The sequence below is a fragment of the Cucurbita maxima genome, unplaced genomic scaffold, assembly GCF_002738345.1.
Source record: "Cucurbita maxima cultivar Rimu unplaced genomic scaffold, Cmax_1.0 Cma_Scf00034, whole genome shotgun sequence".
Taxonomy (NCBI): Eukaryota; Viridiplantae; Streptophyta; class Magnoliopsida; order Cucurbitales; family Cucurbitaceae; genus Cucurbita; species Cucurbita maxima.
In genome coordinates, this window is record NW_019272050.1 from 745,593 (window position 1) to 761,184 (window position 15,592).

The following is a 15,592-nucleotide window of genomic DNA, read 5'->3' on the forward strand; positions in this document are numbered from 1 at the left end:
AAGACCTTGTGACCAACTGTATATGCCTTTGTATCTGCTTTATAAAATGTTGGATTTTGAAGTATTCTGTTTCTTGCTTGTCTTTCTAGTTGCCGTTTGTACTCGTCATTTTTCATGATATGGCCAGGAAATTTTTACGTCTAGTTTATTTCACTCTTTGGTCTACTTATGCAGATTAGATTCAAGTTCGCATATTTGATTCTCCTCTATTGTTCATTATATTAGATGTTTCTTCCCCATTCACTAGTAATTCTAATGAGAGATGAGGAATGAACATGAGCCTTTCTTGGAACTCGATGGGATAGAAGCCAATATAGTACATTAAGTACTCATTTTGTGTTTTCAATTCTCTTATCCATGTTTTGTGTGTCCATAAGTTAATTCTTAGAAGTGATTGAAGTTATTTCTCCCATACTCCCTCCCACACACACACTATTGTTAGGTTTACACGTGTAGTTTAAGATGATCTAAAGGTTTCAGAGATGTCCATTCCGGTGCTTTTCAGACTAATACAATCTTATTCTTATATCAAATTCTATGTGAAATCCTCAAATTAATACTTTTAATCGCGTGTTGAAAATATAATTTGATAAACAGGTCTTGCTTTCATTTGGATTTATTTGCAGAATATTTGGATATGATTATGTTAATTCATGTTCTTTCACATTTGGTCAATAGTTGTGATTTTTAAGTTGTCCATGTTCTGAGCTTTTCGTGAAATTTTGTTGGCGATTATCGTTTTTTTGTGCATCTTATAGATACCTATGATACTCATGTTATGGATCCTAGTTTTATTGCATTTAAGCTGAGTGTATACACGTCTATTCTGGCCTAATTGTTTCTGTGGTTGTATTTCTTCTTATCAAGAATTTGTTTCCTAGTTGTATTGGCAGCCTGAAATCTGAGTCACTGTTAGAGAATCCCTAATGCCCGTCTTCATGAGTTTAGTGCTGGTTAACTGTTTTTTATCCACACACAGCATTTGGATCAAAAGCAGCCTCTTTTCTTTCGTTGTCTATCACTCATGCGCTGTACACTCTAATTTCATCATCAATGATTTGTCATATGGTTGAGTGTAATCTAAGGCTTTGCTCGTGAAGTCCCTGTGAAAATAAATTTTCAGAAGCAAGAGGCTGATGCAACTTTTCCAGGCGTTGTCTCGGTCAGTTCCTATGCATCAGGACTGACCTTGTCTCTGGTGATTTTAGTTGATCTAGATGATCTAGATAGTAGTGTGTTCTAATCTCATGTGAATAAACTCGTAATTATTCCAGAAACGGTAAAATTCTCGACGAGCTTGGAAAATTGGATGGGTTATTTAATCATGATTCATTTTGCTAATCTTAATTGCTGTGCTGTATTTTCCAGGTCTACTAACAGCGTTAAGGGTGTGCATGGTCCGGTTTTGGGTTGATCCTAGAGAACGATCCAAACCTATCGGTTTCCAATGTGATTAAATCTACGAAGCCGAGTGATTACTTGGTTTTTGTTTTCTACTAAACCAATTTTCCATTATAGGTGAATCATAGTCATTTGAAAATGCTATGCCCTGTTGGATAGGAAGAGCAATACATATCTTCAATCATTTTAGTGCATTTAAGGCAATCTAATTCCTGTACATTGCCGCTATTCGCTTGGTGAGGAAGTCAATCTGATGGATTTCCCCTTCGTCGTCAATAGCATGGGCCCCCTCTTATTTCAGGTCTTTGGCAATCTTTTGTGTTTTGGTGGTTCTAAAGCAAGGCAATATCTAAGAAATTGGTTTCATCTGAAAGGTCATTCAGAAAATTCTTCAGCTTTCTAGACCCTCGGATTTGCATTTACAGCAAGACTTGGTAGGTATCGTACTTGACCCAATCATCTCTTCCCTTGAAATCAAAAGTGAAAAAAAGTCTTTCAATAATAATGGGTTTTGTATCATTAATTCACCTTTTCACCACCTGCAAACGTGTACAGATTTTCATCTTGGGGGATACCAACTCTTTGAAATCTCAAGGTACAACACTAAAGTTTTTGTAATTGAACGTTTTCATGATTATTCTGTCTTGAAAGATACTATTAAGATATTTAATGAGTTCTTGGTAGCAAAAGTGTTTTATAAATAATTAACATGATCTAATTAAGGAATTAACCTTGCGAGTTTTAAGAAGTTTTTAACGAATTAACCTTGTTAAAAAATTTAGCTCGTTTCCTTGTCTTGAAAGTCGAATTAACCTTGTTCTAGAGTAATCATAATCGATTCCATTCTTTTCAATCTAAACTACAGGTTTTGACAATATACTTGCAAGATTTAAAAATGGAATACTTCCGAAGAACATGGGTTAAATCGGACCGCTAAAATACGTGTTTGTGGTGGTAGATCAGGAAAACCGTTCTCTACCCTTAAGTTCTTCGGCCCGATGGTTACACTGATTTCGATGTTAGTTTTTTTCACACGCCAACCGCGTCAATACCAAAACCTTCCCTTTTTCTTTTCTACACGTTTCATTCACTTGTTATTATTGTGACTTTTTTGTCCGTACTTGTGTTCACATTTATGGTTATGTTATAAATCTGACTTTTAAGATCTTTTTAAGGTTTAAGTTTTATAGACCCAAACAAAATTAAAAGTTTAGAGTCTTATAATACATATTAAACATTTTTTTTTTAAATTTAGAAATGTATGAAATGTTTAGGTTAGGAGATTAAATAGATGAACAACTCAATCAGCTTTTTAATCATTTATCATTTAGATTGAAAAATGAAATTTTATTTTGATCAAGGAAAAACTCTCCTTTTAACTCATTACAAAAACCTCTTAACAATTAAAACATAGATTATTCTTTATTCGTTTTTTCCGCAAATGAAAAATGACTAATGAGAAAACAACCAAAGATTATGAACTAATTCAAAATAAGGCAACTTGGTAGTTGAATAGATTATAAAAAGTTTCATTTTTTTCATGACCTAAAGTCAATACCTGTATCTTTATGGTGCCTTACACCATATTTGTCCCTTGGACGTGGCTGTGTATTTTAAAACCTGTCCCTCCAAGAGCTTTGTCAGTGATCTCTTCTCTTCTCCCATTGCATCAAAGCTTTCTCATCAGCCGCCATTAGAACCAACGTTGAGTAATTATCAGCATGGGAAAAAAACTTGATGCCTTGCTTGGAAGAAGCTTCAAGACCACCAGGTTCAAAGCTCTTGTCAATTTGGCCATCTCTCGCCTCGCTGTTCTTGCAAACCAACGCCAGGTGAGACACACCCATGCTCGTTCTGATGTAGTTCAGTTGCTGCAGCTTGGTCACCATGAGAGAGCTCTGCTTCGTGTAAGATCATTCATTTCTTTTCATATTCCTAAGCATGGGTTTTGGCTTCCTAACTTGGCAAGCTTTATACCAAGAGTTTTTATTGTTTTTGACAGGTTGAGCAGGTGATTAAAGAGCAGAAACTGCTGGATGCATATGCAATAATAGAGAGTTATTGTGAGGTTGTATTGGAAAGAATAAAGCAACTTGAACATGAAAGGTTGGCAACTGAACCTGTAAAAATCTAAACTGATCTATAATCTTCGATGGGTCTTGAGTCTTAAGAGCTTTATTTTGATTATGTAGGGAATGTCCTGAAGAGCTGAAGGAGGCAATTTCAGGTTTGATTTTTGCATCTTCTAGATGTGGAGATTTCCCTGAGCTTGTAGAGATTCGTTCGGTTATTGCCAGTCGTTTTGGGAAGGATTTTACTGCTAAGGCTATAGAGTTACGCAACAATTGTGCTGTGAGTCCAATGGTATGCTATGATTTGTGTTGTTCTAATCATTTCACTTCAACTAGTGGAGCTTGGGTTTGTATGCTAAATTTCCTTCGGTGCATTTCACTTAATCATGTGGTCATCTTTGGTCTTTCAGATAGTGCAGAAGCTATCAGCTAGGCCACCAAGTTTGGAGATTAAAATGAAGTTACTCAAACAAATTGCTTCTGAAAATGGTGTTACTTTGAAAGATCTGGAGGCTTATGAAGATTCAACTGAGGTACTTCAAGTAACTAATGAGATAGAAGTTACTACCTATTATGTTGGGAAACTTTCTAAAATCTACATATTTGAATTGAACAAAATAGATGCAGGAAAAAGTTGTTGCAGAAGAGAACAAGGATCAACCAGCGCAGGAAACTAAAGTGGAAGGTGTTTTTCAGATTTTACCTGAAGAGATAGAGAAAGACAGTCGATATGCCGATTCAATGAGAGGAAGGAGGAAGTACAAGGATGTGGCCGATGCAGCTCAGGCAGCATTCGAGTCTGCGGCTTATGCAGCAGCTGCAGCGAGAGCTGCTGTGGAACTCTCTCAATCTAAATCACTTGATCAAGATGATCTGAATACTCTGAGTACAAAACCTAGAAAATCATCTGAAACGGATGAGTCCAAGAACATTGAGATTGAATTAGAATCAGAAAACAAGGTAATACACATGGGAAGCACGTCTATAGAAGTGGAGGAAAGTGAAAGTCCAGCAGAATTGATGCAGCCAGTGTCTTCTTCTAGTTCAGAAGCAGGGGATGTTAGTTTGAAGGATAATGAGATTCCAATTGAAGCAATAAATATAATCGAACTGCTGGAGAAGGATTTGGCTTTTGATGAGAGTGATGTTGATGCTGGGAATGGAGAAAGCAGCAGTTCAACTCTTGAGGAGAAAAATTCGAGCTTCCAGAGTTGCAAGAAGATGGAATCAGAGTCTGCAGAAATCATAACACACATAGAGGAATCAGATAACAAAAGTAGTGAACATTTAAGCATAGGGGATGAGGCTGTTGTAAGGACAACAGATGTGCGTGGACACTGAAGAGCTTGAATATATTGTATCATGGGTGGCGTCTGTTTAAAGATAATAAGTTTTGTAAGTAGGATTCATTTATTCTAAGAACTTTGTGATGATATATTGTGCAAATAGTTAAGTGGGATTCATGAATATCAAAATTCTGTGTATTGTAAAATTTGGAGCTTATTTTCTGTCCCCTCCCCGGAGACATACAATATTCTTTTCACTTATGGATGCATCTAATCATGAGAAACAGTTTTAGTATACTCATAATGTAATCAACTATGCCGGAACAGTATTAGTTTCCTCATCACCTAATCCATCACTAAATGAACATAAATTTTCTTACTTTCCATGGAAATGGAACCTTGTTAGGCAACACATGAGGCTAAAGGCTGATGCATTAACCTAGTGCAGATAAGAAAGGAATCTGTTTTCTAAAGTTCACACAACAGCAGAACAATATTAATTTAGTTCACAGGTCAATCAATTGAGGGAAAGATCTCTGGAGTTTCCTGATTCAACAATTTAAGAACCCTACGGACCAAGAAAGAGTGTCAGAGACGGCAGTTTCTTTTACTAAGCATTACAGTAAATAAACGGTATCTTCACTCAGCATGAGTCAACGAAAAGTAACTTGAGAAGTATTTGTAATACAAAAACCAAGCTCTAAGCAGACAGTATCTACCTGTATTTTCCTTAACGCTCGGATCGAGTAAAGAGAAGTAATATAATAAGCAAATAATTCTTCTTTGTTTTACTCCTGTTGGACGTCCCAAATTGTGGTATCACTCACCTTCCCCTGGGTCGTTTTCGAGTTTGTGGTAACATGTTGGTGAATGACTGTAAATTCACACCTACATCTTCATCGTACTCAATGCCAAGTTCTTCCTGCAAGAATCCAAAGTATTTAATTCAAACAACTGAGTAAAAACAGGCAGAGCAAAATGACATGATAGAACCTTGAATTCTTTTAGATCCTTAGGTGAGTTCTCGTTGATGGTGTCCCATAGATCTTTGAACATTCTTTTTCTCCTTCGCCACTGGCTTAATTTCTCAGAGTATATATGCTCAATTGCTTTGCGGTCTTCTGGCTTCACCAGTGTAACACCTCCGCGCAATATTTCCAATTTGTCTTCCAATTCCTTAACCTGACAAACATTTATCAAAAAAGAAGTGTTTTGAAACCTTAACAACAGATAAAGAGGGTAGGGCGTAACATAATCACTTATCTGAACAAGGTAAAGTTACAACTATCTCATTTAGCATCTATCTACCTCCTTTCTGAGCCTGGCTTCTTTTTCCCGCATCTGTTCCAGCGTTAAATTTGACTGTAAAGTTTGTATTTCTGTTGCAAAAGTTCATGGCAACATCATTTTCATGTTCTTACCGTAAATGGAAAGGCTCAAGTGATATATAAGATTTACATTATTGAAGATTTCTTTGAAATTCACGCGTGGATTACCTTCTTCAACCTGGCTAATAGCTTTTTTCTGCTTGTGTAGATTTTTCTGCAATGTGGCGTTTGATTCCTTCATCTGAGTAAGTCCCTCGCTGTTTGGGATCTTGAATTGGTCTTGCCGAGCAAGATATATCTTCTGTTTGCCATATTCCTTGAAAGAAACCTTTCCACTATCGGCAAGAGCATCCAGTGCCTTTTGCACCGCCGTCTTCTTGAGGTTGAACTTTTGTAAGCAATCAGCAACATTTTGAGAGTTCAGTGGACGATTTTGCTGAACAGAACAAAAATGCGCCAAATGTCGATAAAAAGAAAAGCTAAAAAAAAACTCCAAAAAAATAAGAGACGAGAGTTGCATGGTGAAGTGCAATTCCAAACGCACTCGACAGGGGAATGGGAAGTCTATCGAAACAAATCGCTCCTTGAGAGAATCACATGTGTTCTGCCTATTAAGCCAGCACACAAACGACGAAGACAGATAAGTTCTTCCATATGCAAATTAGCGTTTCGTTACAGCTAAACAACAGGAAGATACAAGTAGAACATATCGTAAAAGCCTGCGAACTTCGCCGCGATAATCACAGACGGGGGAAAATCAAACTAACACACGCTTGGGGAATAGAAATTAAACCAGTAAATTGGCGAAATGCAGACAATTAATGGATGAACAAAGAAATCAGTGAAGCACAGTGATGAATCAAATACCTCATTTACGAAGTTGAGTACGATCGCTGCCAATTTTAGAAATGGAGGAAATCAGAATAAAACGATTCAATCTCTACGTTGAAGACGTTCATAAATCCAAAATGAAAACCAAAATTACAACAGCGAAATCATATTGGCAAAAATTCAAAAGATCGATTGTGAGCCTTTACCTTCTGCGCTGTCGAATTTGGGAGCCATTGATCGGTGAAGTGCGAAGAAATGGGCGGGAAATTTTGCGTTGTGCTTTCCCCCATGCTTCTAGACGAGGCCGAAGTGTGAAAGACATCTAAAAATGTAGCATAAAAAATTTATATTTTTTCTCAAAAATATTTTTAAATTTTTAAAAGTTTAAAAACTTAAAAACTTTTTAAAAATTAAAAAAAAAAGATAAAAATTATATAAAAATAAAATAAAATTTAAACATACTCTTAAATTTTTTTTTTTTAAAAAAAACCATATTTAAAAAATATTATTAAAATTTTAAAAATAGCATCTAACCCCTTTCACTTTTATAAAAATAAAATAAATTAAAAAAATTATTATTGTTAATATATACCGAAAAAGCCTTATGTAGACACTTCATAGTCCTATCAAAAATAATATATTAAATCGAATAGAGGTGGATTGTGAGGTCCCACATTTCTTAAAGCATTGAGGGAAAACATAGAAGGAAAAATCTAAAGATGACGATGGAGTAGAAACATAAATAAGTAAATCTTCTCAATCTCGTTTTTACCACATTATTCATCTCCGTAAAAATTTTCATTTGTTGTCATATTTTTTTAACCATTAACCCTTTCTTTTAATTAAATATTTTACCCTAAAATATTATTCAACTTTAAAATAAAATAAAATAAGCTAATAAAATCCTCTAAATCAACTCCTCCACATGCGACAAAAAATATGTATAGATCTTATTAACAACTATATTAAATTAGTACATTTCCAAATTAATTATTTTTTCAGATGGGATCACCGAACACTTTTTATGCCTGTTTAATATATACACTAATAATAATAATTATTATTATTATTATGGGTGAAAGTTATATTTAATTTATTCTAATAAATAGATTAATTTAAACGGTAAATTAAATTATTATTGGATTAAAAAATATTTAAAATTTTGTAATATTTTAAAAATAAAAGTACTGATGTTCTCTACTGTATTTTTTCTAATGATTTAAATATTTTATTGGAAGTTTTGAAAATTAAAAAATATTTTTTAACCATATACAAAAATAAGAGTTATTTTCCATAGTTTAATAAATGATCGGAGGGAACCGTCAACCAACGCCGATGTGTCGGCCGTCTTCGTCTTAATTAATGATATACGACACGTCGTTTTCATTTTGATGTTGACTGTTTATGACCTGACGTGGCATTTGATAAGACGTTCCACTCATTGTAAACTTCATTGCTGTGCTGTTCATAATGAGGTTTAAATGCCAACTCACCCTTTCATTTATCCACGCGGATTTCAACAAATATTTGTATAATGACTATTTTTCTTTTATTGCAAAAAATCTATTTATAAACTATTTGTATAAATTAAAATCATAAAGTAATAATTATTTGCATCATCTTTTAATTTTATTTATAGATATTAATTTATATTATTCTATATTTAATCAACCGTAAATTTTTACCGATGTCGAATAGTTTTGAGACATTGAACAAAAATTAAAATATTAGATAATTAATTTATATAAAATTGAAAATTCGAACGTAATTGAAACTTTTAGGAGATATTAATCACTTTTGTGATGTATTAGACCTTAAAATAAGAGTTTATAATCATTATGGTGGATCGATATGCACACATGTCCATAGGCTCGACTCCCAAAGAAAGCCAATTAGGGCCCATGTGTTCTTGAGGAAGCAAAGCACACTTCCCAAAGTTTGGAAGTCGAGTTTGAGGGTATCAAGTACCGAGAGAGGAATACTCTTATTTGTGACCCTGAAAGTGACATATGTATTAGTAGATAAAGCACTATAAATATGAGGGACCAACTCTCATTTATGATAGACAACCTTAACTGAAGCTTAGCTCAACATCACTTTGTGTATGTTACTGACCTGAGGATTATAAATTGTTAGGTTGAGCTCCACACCGCTACAAGATATTTCTTTTTTGTAAGAATCTCTAACTATCGAGTCGATTGCACTAACTAATGTCGACCAGATTTTTGAAGGACAAGATGGTCACCCTAAATCGATTTGTTTTTACACTTTACATGCAAATGTTTACCAATCTTCCGAGTCTCGTGACAACAAATGAAGCTTGAGCGGATCTGAGGCTAGTGACACAACTTTCTCAGTACTCAAAGAACATCTCGACTCGATTCTTCCTCATAGAGACTATGGTAGACGACAAACTATTCCTCAATTTGGTGATTTTGAACGTCTTGACAAAGGAAGGGTCGATAATACCAATCTTTTATGCTAGTTGAACCGCGGTGACCCGAAGACGAGGTTCCTCAAATAGAGAAACTAGCCTTGATTCTTGTCAAATATGCGAGACGCATCTGCCCACACTTTTAGGAACATCGCATCATCATCCTTGCCAAGTACCCAGTACGTCGAACATTATTGAGATATGAAAATCAAAACTATTCTTGAAGTGAACGATGAAGTATACAACATTGAGTTCAGACATCGTTTAGCTATCTAAGGACAAATCTTAATCTTGCTCAACTGGCACATATTATTATTATTATTATTTATTTTAAAAAATATGATAGATAAATGGTGATAAAATTATGTACTTATCAAATGAGACGTTATATTACCGTTAAATTATTGGATCACGTTGGAATGGAAAAATAAATAATTAAAAAAGATTCACAAATCATGGAATCTCAGAGATCCATAAGCCTGAGGAGATATTCATACATGTGTGAATGCCGATCACATGTTCCTCATCTATATAATATATTTATTTATTTATTTGTTGCAAATAAGACAAACGAAAGAAGAAAAAAAAGCCATATAGATGCCATCTAAAATTATCTAAATACAATTATTTTCTCTCCAATATTTAATTTTGGCGTTGGAAGAAAATTAAATTTTAATTTTTATAGCTTTAAAATCATTTATAATTTAATAAAATTTAATTAATATTCTCAACCCTACATTTATTATATTTTATTTAAAGCGTGACTTTTAAAATAAAAAAACGAACAAATTATAATTTTTTTTTTATATAACAAAAAAGTGATAGATAAATTCAAATAAATCAAGGTTTATTATTTATGGGTAAGTTTATTTTATTTGGATGAAAAAAATATAAAAAATTTAAATTATTGAGATATTTCCTTCATATTCCTTTTTCCACTTTTGACAAAAGCATCCCTTTATAAAAATAAAGTAAATACATGATTTGGACCGGTTGAAATATTTTATTATCTATATTTAAATAAAATTAAGTTAGCGTTTAAATTGTATTATGTTGTGTTAATGATAATAAGATAATCATTTATAATTTAATTGATTAAGAAATATACTTAAATATAATTAAGAAAAGATGTCGAAAGTAAACTATATGATAAGATGGTTTTTTTAGTTCGTAAATATTTATTTGATATTTAAATTTTTGTGTTATTTTATTTTTAACAAATTAAAAATTAAAGTAATTTATAAAAATATAATGAAACATAAATATAAAAATCATATTTACCTTTTTACTGTTCTGGCGAAGTACAAAAAGGTGTCATTATTTGTTTGGTTGGCGGTTACCTAATAAGTCAGTTCAGTTATTATATTTTTGGAGAATTTGTTTGTGACATCGGTTATCTTACCCGCGGGTTAGATTTTATTGTATTTTGTATTTAATAAGCTAGCAAATTTCGTATTTCGTCACCGCCAGCCTCACCATCATCTTCAAATCTGACGCGATACGGTGCCGTTTCATTGATATTATTATTTTCTTTCTTTTTTTTCAATTTTCGTTCTGGTATTGTGAGATCCTGATTCTTCAAACTCTGCGTGTTCGTTTTGATTGTTGATGAAGTGATGGCAGGAAAATATGGATCAATCCGGCAGAGTTTTCTGGATCAGAACAGGGAAAAAGCCTTTTCTCGTAAGGGATATTCCGATTTCGGCCTGAACAGCTACGACGGCGCCGGCGACAACGTGAAATGTCGATGTTTCCGTACACTTACCGATTCAATCACCAACTTCTTGAAAGGCTTACGAGATACTACCGTCAAGTTGTACGAAATGGGTCGCTCCGATCCCCGCAAGATCTTCTTCGCTGCCAAGATGGGGCTGTCGCTTGCGTTCGTTTCGCTCGTCATTTTCTTTCGCGAGGCTTTGAAAGAAGTTGGCCAATATACAATCTGGGCTATTCTCACTGTTGTCGTCGTTTTCGAGTTCAGCGTTGGTATGCCTAATGATTTTCACTCCCCTAATTTCAATCCAGTTGCGGATCTTGAGGTTTCATGAGTCAATTTCTTCGTTCAAGGGAATAATTCTGTTCATTTCTGCAGGGGCAACGCTTAGTAAAGGGTTTAATCGTGCATTGGGGACATTTTCAGCCGGTGGACTTGCTATTGGTATTGCTGAACTATCCGTCTTAGCTGGACCATTTAAGGAAGTTATAATCGTAATCAGTATATTCCTTGCAGGTACGAGTTCTTAGTAGGGATAATGAATCTGTGTATCTGAGATGTAATTGGATACTCAAATTAACAATTCCATTTCACTATTTTAGGGTTTTTTGCAAGCTATTGTAAATTGTATCCGCCGATGAAGTCGTATGAATACGGGTTCAGGGTATTTCTGTTGACATTTTGCATCGTGTTGATATCTGGAAGTACATCGTCGTTTTTCCGAACGGCTTTTTATCGATTACTATTCATTGGCGTCGGTGCTACCATGTGCTTGGTAGTGAATATATTTATCTTCCCCATTTGGGCAGGGGAGGATCTGCACAAATTGGTTGTGAAAAATTTCAAAAACGTTGCTACTTCATTGGAAGGCAAGATCAATTCTATTATCCATTTTGTTAAGATGATTTTGTGCACTTTCTTATACTTTTGATCTGTAAAAACATGTTTAAATCATTAGCTTCCTTGAAATCTTGTTCAGGTGTCGTTAATGAATACCTTCAGTGTGTGGAATATGAGAGAATCTCCTCAAAGATTCTTACATATCAAGCCTCTGATGACCCTGTATATAGTGCTTATAGATCTGCTGTGCAGTCCTCGAGTCAAGAGGACACTTTGGTATTGGTTCTTGTTCACACTTTGATTAGATGACATGTTACAAGAAGGTTTTACTTAAGTCTCGTTGTTTTTGTAGTTGGACTTTGCCTGTTGGGAGCCACCGCATGGCCCTTACAAGACATTCAATTATCCATGGTACAATTATGTCAGAGTGAGTGGTGCTCTTAGGCATTGCGCTTTCATGGTCATGGCAATGCACGGATGTATTCTTTCAGAAATCCAGGTGATTTGACCCTTTTTCTTTTGTAGTTGTTCTTTGTTGCACCGATTTCTATTAAGGGTACGATCGTTAAGGTCGATAATCTTCATGTTTTGTAAAAGAAGGAAGAGCGTCCACTTGGAGATATTAATACATAAACCGCCCTTTAGTAGTTGTTCTTGGTCGCCCCATTGTTGTATAGTTTTGTTGAATTTGACTGTAACAGCCCAACAAGGACGGTGAGCCCCGAAGAGGGGTGGACACCTAGTGGTGTGCCAGCGAGGACGTTGGGCCTCGAGGGAGGGGTGGATTATGAGATCCCACATCGATTGGAGAGAGAAACGAGTGTCAGCGAAGACACTGGGCTCTGAAGGGAGGTGGATTGTGAGATCCCACATCGGCTGGGGAGGAGAACGAAACACCTTTTATAGGAGTGTGGAAGCCTTTTCCTAGCAGACGCATTTTAAAAACCATGAGGAGAAACCCGAAAGAGAAAGCCCAAAAAGGTCAATATCTGCTAGCGGTGGACTTGAGCGGCTACATTCACATTTGTTATGACTTGCTTTTTCAATTATCGATATCCCTTAGCCTGTAGCTGAAGTCACCCATACGCTCAAACTTCTATGGAATGGGTGAGTGAGTGGCCCTTCTAGATGGGCTGCTTTTTTTATCATTTAAATGTCAGGCCAATGGCCAAATTTTATTATCCCTCTTTAGAAAAGACGACCACTGACATGAATTAAGCTGGAAGAAGGAATCAGTCTTAGCTAGCTGGGTGATAACTGTCAATTCTTGGACAGGAAAAATTGACACCGCCAATCTGGTTATTTAGATAATTGTGGTCCTTAAGAAAGGCGAGGGTGGTAACATGTCAGAATAAATTGGTGAAGTTCAAAAAATTCTCTTAATTCCTTCCCCTGTAAATTTTTTCAATGATGCCTTTTGCAAGTTAAGCAGCTTTCTTTGATTTGGAAGATGGGGGAGGTTAATTGTAACAACCCAAGGCCACCGATAGTAGATATTGTCCTCTTTGGGTTTTACTTTTGGGCTTGCTCTCAAGGTTTTTAAAATGCGTCTACTAGGGAGAGGTTTTCACACCCTTATAAAGAATGTTTCGTTCTTCTCCCCTACTGATGTGGGATCTCACAATCCACCTCCCTTCGGGGCCCAGCGTCCTCGCTAGCACTCATTCCCTTCTCTAGTTGATGTGGAACCCCCCAATCCAACTCCCTTCGAGGCCCAATGTTCTTGTTGGCACACCGCCTTGTGTCCACTCCCTTCAGACCTCAGCCTCCTCGCTGGCACCTCGCCCGGTGTCTAGCTCTAATACTTTCTTCTTTTTGTATGTACATACCTGTCATCGTTACTTGTTTTATAGCTGAGTCACGATGATTTAGATTTGAAATTTGAAATAGAAATATTTTGATGATTCTTGGCTGTTGATTCGCTAGCTGGATGTTAAATTGGTGATAATAACGAATGCACGTAGATGACTAGATCTTGCACGTTTGTATTACAGGCTCCACCGGAGAAAAGAAAGGTTTTTGCGAAGGAGCTTCAGAGGGTTGGCACTGAGGGAGCTAAGTTCTTACGTGAGCTTGGGAGCAAAGTAGAAAAGATGGAGAAGTTAAGCTCAGTCGACATGCTATTGGACGTTCATGATGCTGCAGAAGCTTTACAAATGAAGATTGATGAGAAATCTGATATACTGGTGAATTCAGCTAATTGGAGACCTGGAAAACAGCACAAGGAACATGAAGATCTTCAACATCTTATTGATACCAAAGATGATCATGGCAGACAGTTGGTAATCGAATCCCTGAACGATACGTTGGATGCTCAACACTCGAGCATCGGCTTCAACCCTTCCATTACAGAATGGGTATCCACAGAAAGTGTCTTCAACAAACACCTGGTTTCATGGCCACGCCTTTCATTTTTGAACGACACCGTGCCGAATGAAAGAGAGTCAAAAGTATATGAAAGTGCAAGCTCCTTATCTTTGGCAACGTTTACTTCGCTTCTCATCGAGTTTGTTGCAAGGCTGCAAAATCTCTTGAATGCATTTGAAGAACTCAGTGAGAAGGCAAATTTCAAGTCACCAGCGGAGATTAAAATTGAAAAGGAGAAAGTTGGGTGTTGGACTAGATTTTTAAGACTTGTTGGCATCAAGAATTGAGGCTACATAGGATGCCATGCCCTTCCATAGTTGTTGATTCCACTGGATTATCTGATACCATTCATCTCTGGAGTTGGCTCATTAGTGCACCTTTCATACAGTGATGGTTGAATTTGATATCAGAGTTTGGTTAACCTATGCCCTCATATATTTTTCTGGCAGGTAACGTAAATGGACCTGTCCTGTGTATAAGCTCGATCCGGGTCCGGGTCATCATAGATGTGTCTTGGATGGACACTACAATCTGTTCATCAAAGCTGTTAGTTTGAATGTGCCTGTGGTATGATAGTATATTGATTTTGGCTCTAGATGTGATGTTAAAGAGGTGGATTGTGCAGTACGTTTACGATGCGCAGCAGCAGCGGCAGCACTCCGTGTTCTTAATATACTCCTGCATGCTCAAGCTTGTCAGTCAGATTTGATTGTATATTATTCTATTTGTCTTATCCTGATTAAAGATACATATAGAAGTGCAAGCCAAAACCGAATATAGGAGGAAACCTCCTTTAGATTGGTCAGTTTGAACCTTAAATGTTGGCTTCTTTGGATTTGTACAAACTATTTTGGTTGGTTTCTTTTGATTAATTCACTTAGTTTTTGAGCCGGTTCAGTTCGTTTCAATTCGATTGTCATACTAAAGCAAATGGGTTTGTGGAGATACAGGTTGTAACAGTTCAAATAAACTTTGCTGCTAGTAGATATTGTCTCTCTTTAAGTTTTCAGATTTTCACACTTTTATAAAAAATGTTTCATTTCATTCTCTAATCGACGCGAATCTCACAATCCACCCATTTTGAAAATCCTTGTTGACACAGTGCTGGGTGTCCACCCCACTTTAGAGCTCACCGTCCTCAGGGAGAGGTTTGTAACAGTCTAATCTCTCTGTTGGCCGATATTGTTCTCTTTGTGCTTTTCCTTCTGAGCTTAGATTTTAAAATACGTATACTAATGAGAGGCTTTCACACTTATAAATGATTCGTTTCCCTTTCCAATCGACCGCACAAATGGTATGCAATAATGTACTAAGCTGAC

The 15,592-nt window shown here is 35.9% G+C and overlaps 3 protein-coding genes across 8 annotated transcripts; 2 read left to right on the top strand and 1 right to left on the bottom strand.

Annotated features, from left to right (window-relative positions):
- Nucleotides 1-1,927: 1,927 nt before the first annotated feature.
- LOC111467561 lies at nucleotides 1,928-4,976 on the top strand. Of its 3 annotated transcripts, none has more exons than XM_023112517.1 (6): nucleotides 1,928-1,996; nucleotides 3,035-3,308; nucleotides 3,404-3,507; nucleotides 3,594-3,765; nucleotides 3,884-4,006; nucleotides 4,095-4,976. In XM_023112517.1, exons 2-6 carry the CDS (start codon nucleotides 3,123-3,125, stop codon nucleotides 4,812-4,814), a joined length of 1,305 nt encoding a protein of 434 aa, XP_022968285.1. In that variant the 5' UTR covers nucleotides 1,928-1,996; nucleotides 3,035-3,122; the 3' UTR covers nucleotides 4,815-4,976. The 3 variants fall into 3 exon arrangements, with proteins under 3 accessions (XP_022968285.1, XP_022968286.1, XP_022968284.1); XM_023112518.1 differs by having other exon boundaries at nucleotides 1,929-1,996; nucleotides 3,077-3,308; XM_023112516.1 differs by lacking the exon at nucleotides 1,928-1,996 and having other exon boundaries at nucleotides 2,781-3,308.
- On the bottom strand, nucleotides 4,598-7,230 carry LOC111467563 (homologous-pairing protein 2 homolog). 3 transcript variants are annotated; one of them, XM_023112521.1, is made up of 7 exons: nucleotides 7,125-7,230; nucleotides 6,955-6,980; nucleotides 6,256-6,523; nucleotides 6,068-6,138; nucleotides 5,753-5,941; nucleotides 5,587-5,681; nucleotides 4,598-4,707 (listed from the first exon to the last, which is right to left on the bottom strand). In XM_023112521.1, the coding sequence occupies exons 1-7, from the start codon at nucleotides 7,150-7,152 to the stop codon at nucleotides 4,701-4,703; spliced, it is 684 nt and encodes a 227-aa protein (XP_022968289.1). In that variant the 5' UTR covers nucleotides 7,153-7,230; the 3' UTR covers nucleotides 4,598-4,700. The 3 variants fall into 3 exon arrangements, with proteins under 3 accessions (XP_022968289.1, XP_022968288.1, XP_022968290.1); XM_023112520.1 differs by lacking the exon at nucleotides 7,125-7,230 and adding an exon at nucleotides 6,632-6,695 and having other exon boundaries at nucleotides 6,955-6,974; XM_023112522.1 differs by lacking the exon at nucleotides 4,598-4,707 and having other exon boundaries at nucleotides 5,583-5,681.
- Nucleotides 7,231-10,766: 3,536 nt separating this feature from the next.
- Nucleotides 10,767-15,181, top strand: LOC111467647 (aluminum-activated malate transporter 4-like). 2 transcript variants are annotated; one of them, XM_023112617.1, is made up of 7 exons: nucleotides 10,767-10,855; nucleotides 10,967-11,338; nucleotides 11,445-11,582; nucleotides 11,669-11,935; nucleotides 12,046-12,182; nucleotides 12,259-12,405; nucleotides 13,901-15,181. In XM_023112617.1, the coding sequence occupies exons 2-7, from the start codon at nucleotides 10,969-10,971 to the stop codon at nucleotides 14,558-14,560; spliced, it is 1,719 nt and encodes a 572-aa protein (XP_022968385.1). In that variant the 5' UTR covers nucleotides 10,767-10,855; nucleotides 10,967-10,968; the 3' UTR covers nucleotides 14,561-15,181. The 2 variants fall into 2 exon arrangements, with proteins under 2 accessions (XP_022968385.1, XP_022968384.1); XM_023112616.1 differs by having other exon boundaries at nucleotides 10,812-10,868.
- The last annotated feature ends 411 nt before the right edge of the window (nucleotides 15,182-15,592 follow it).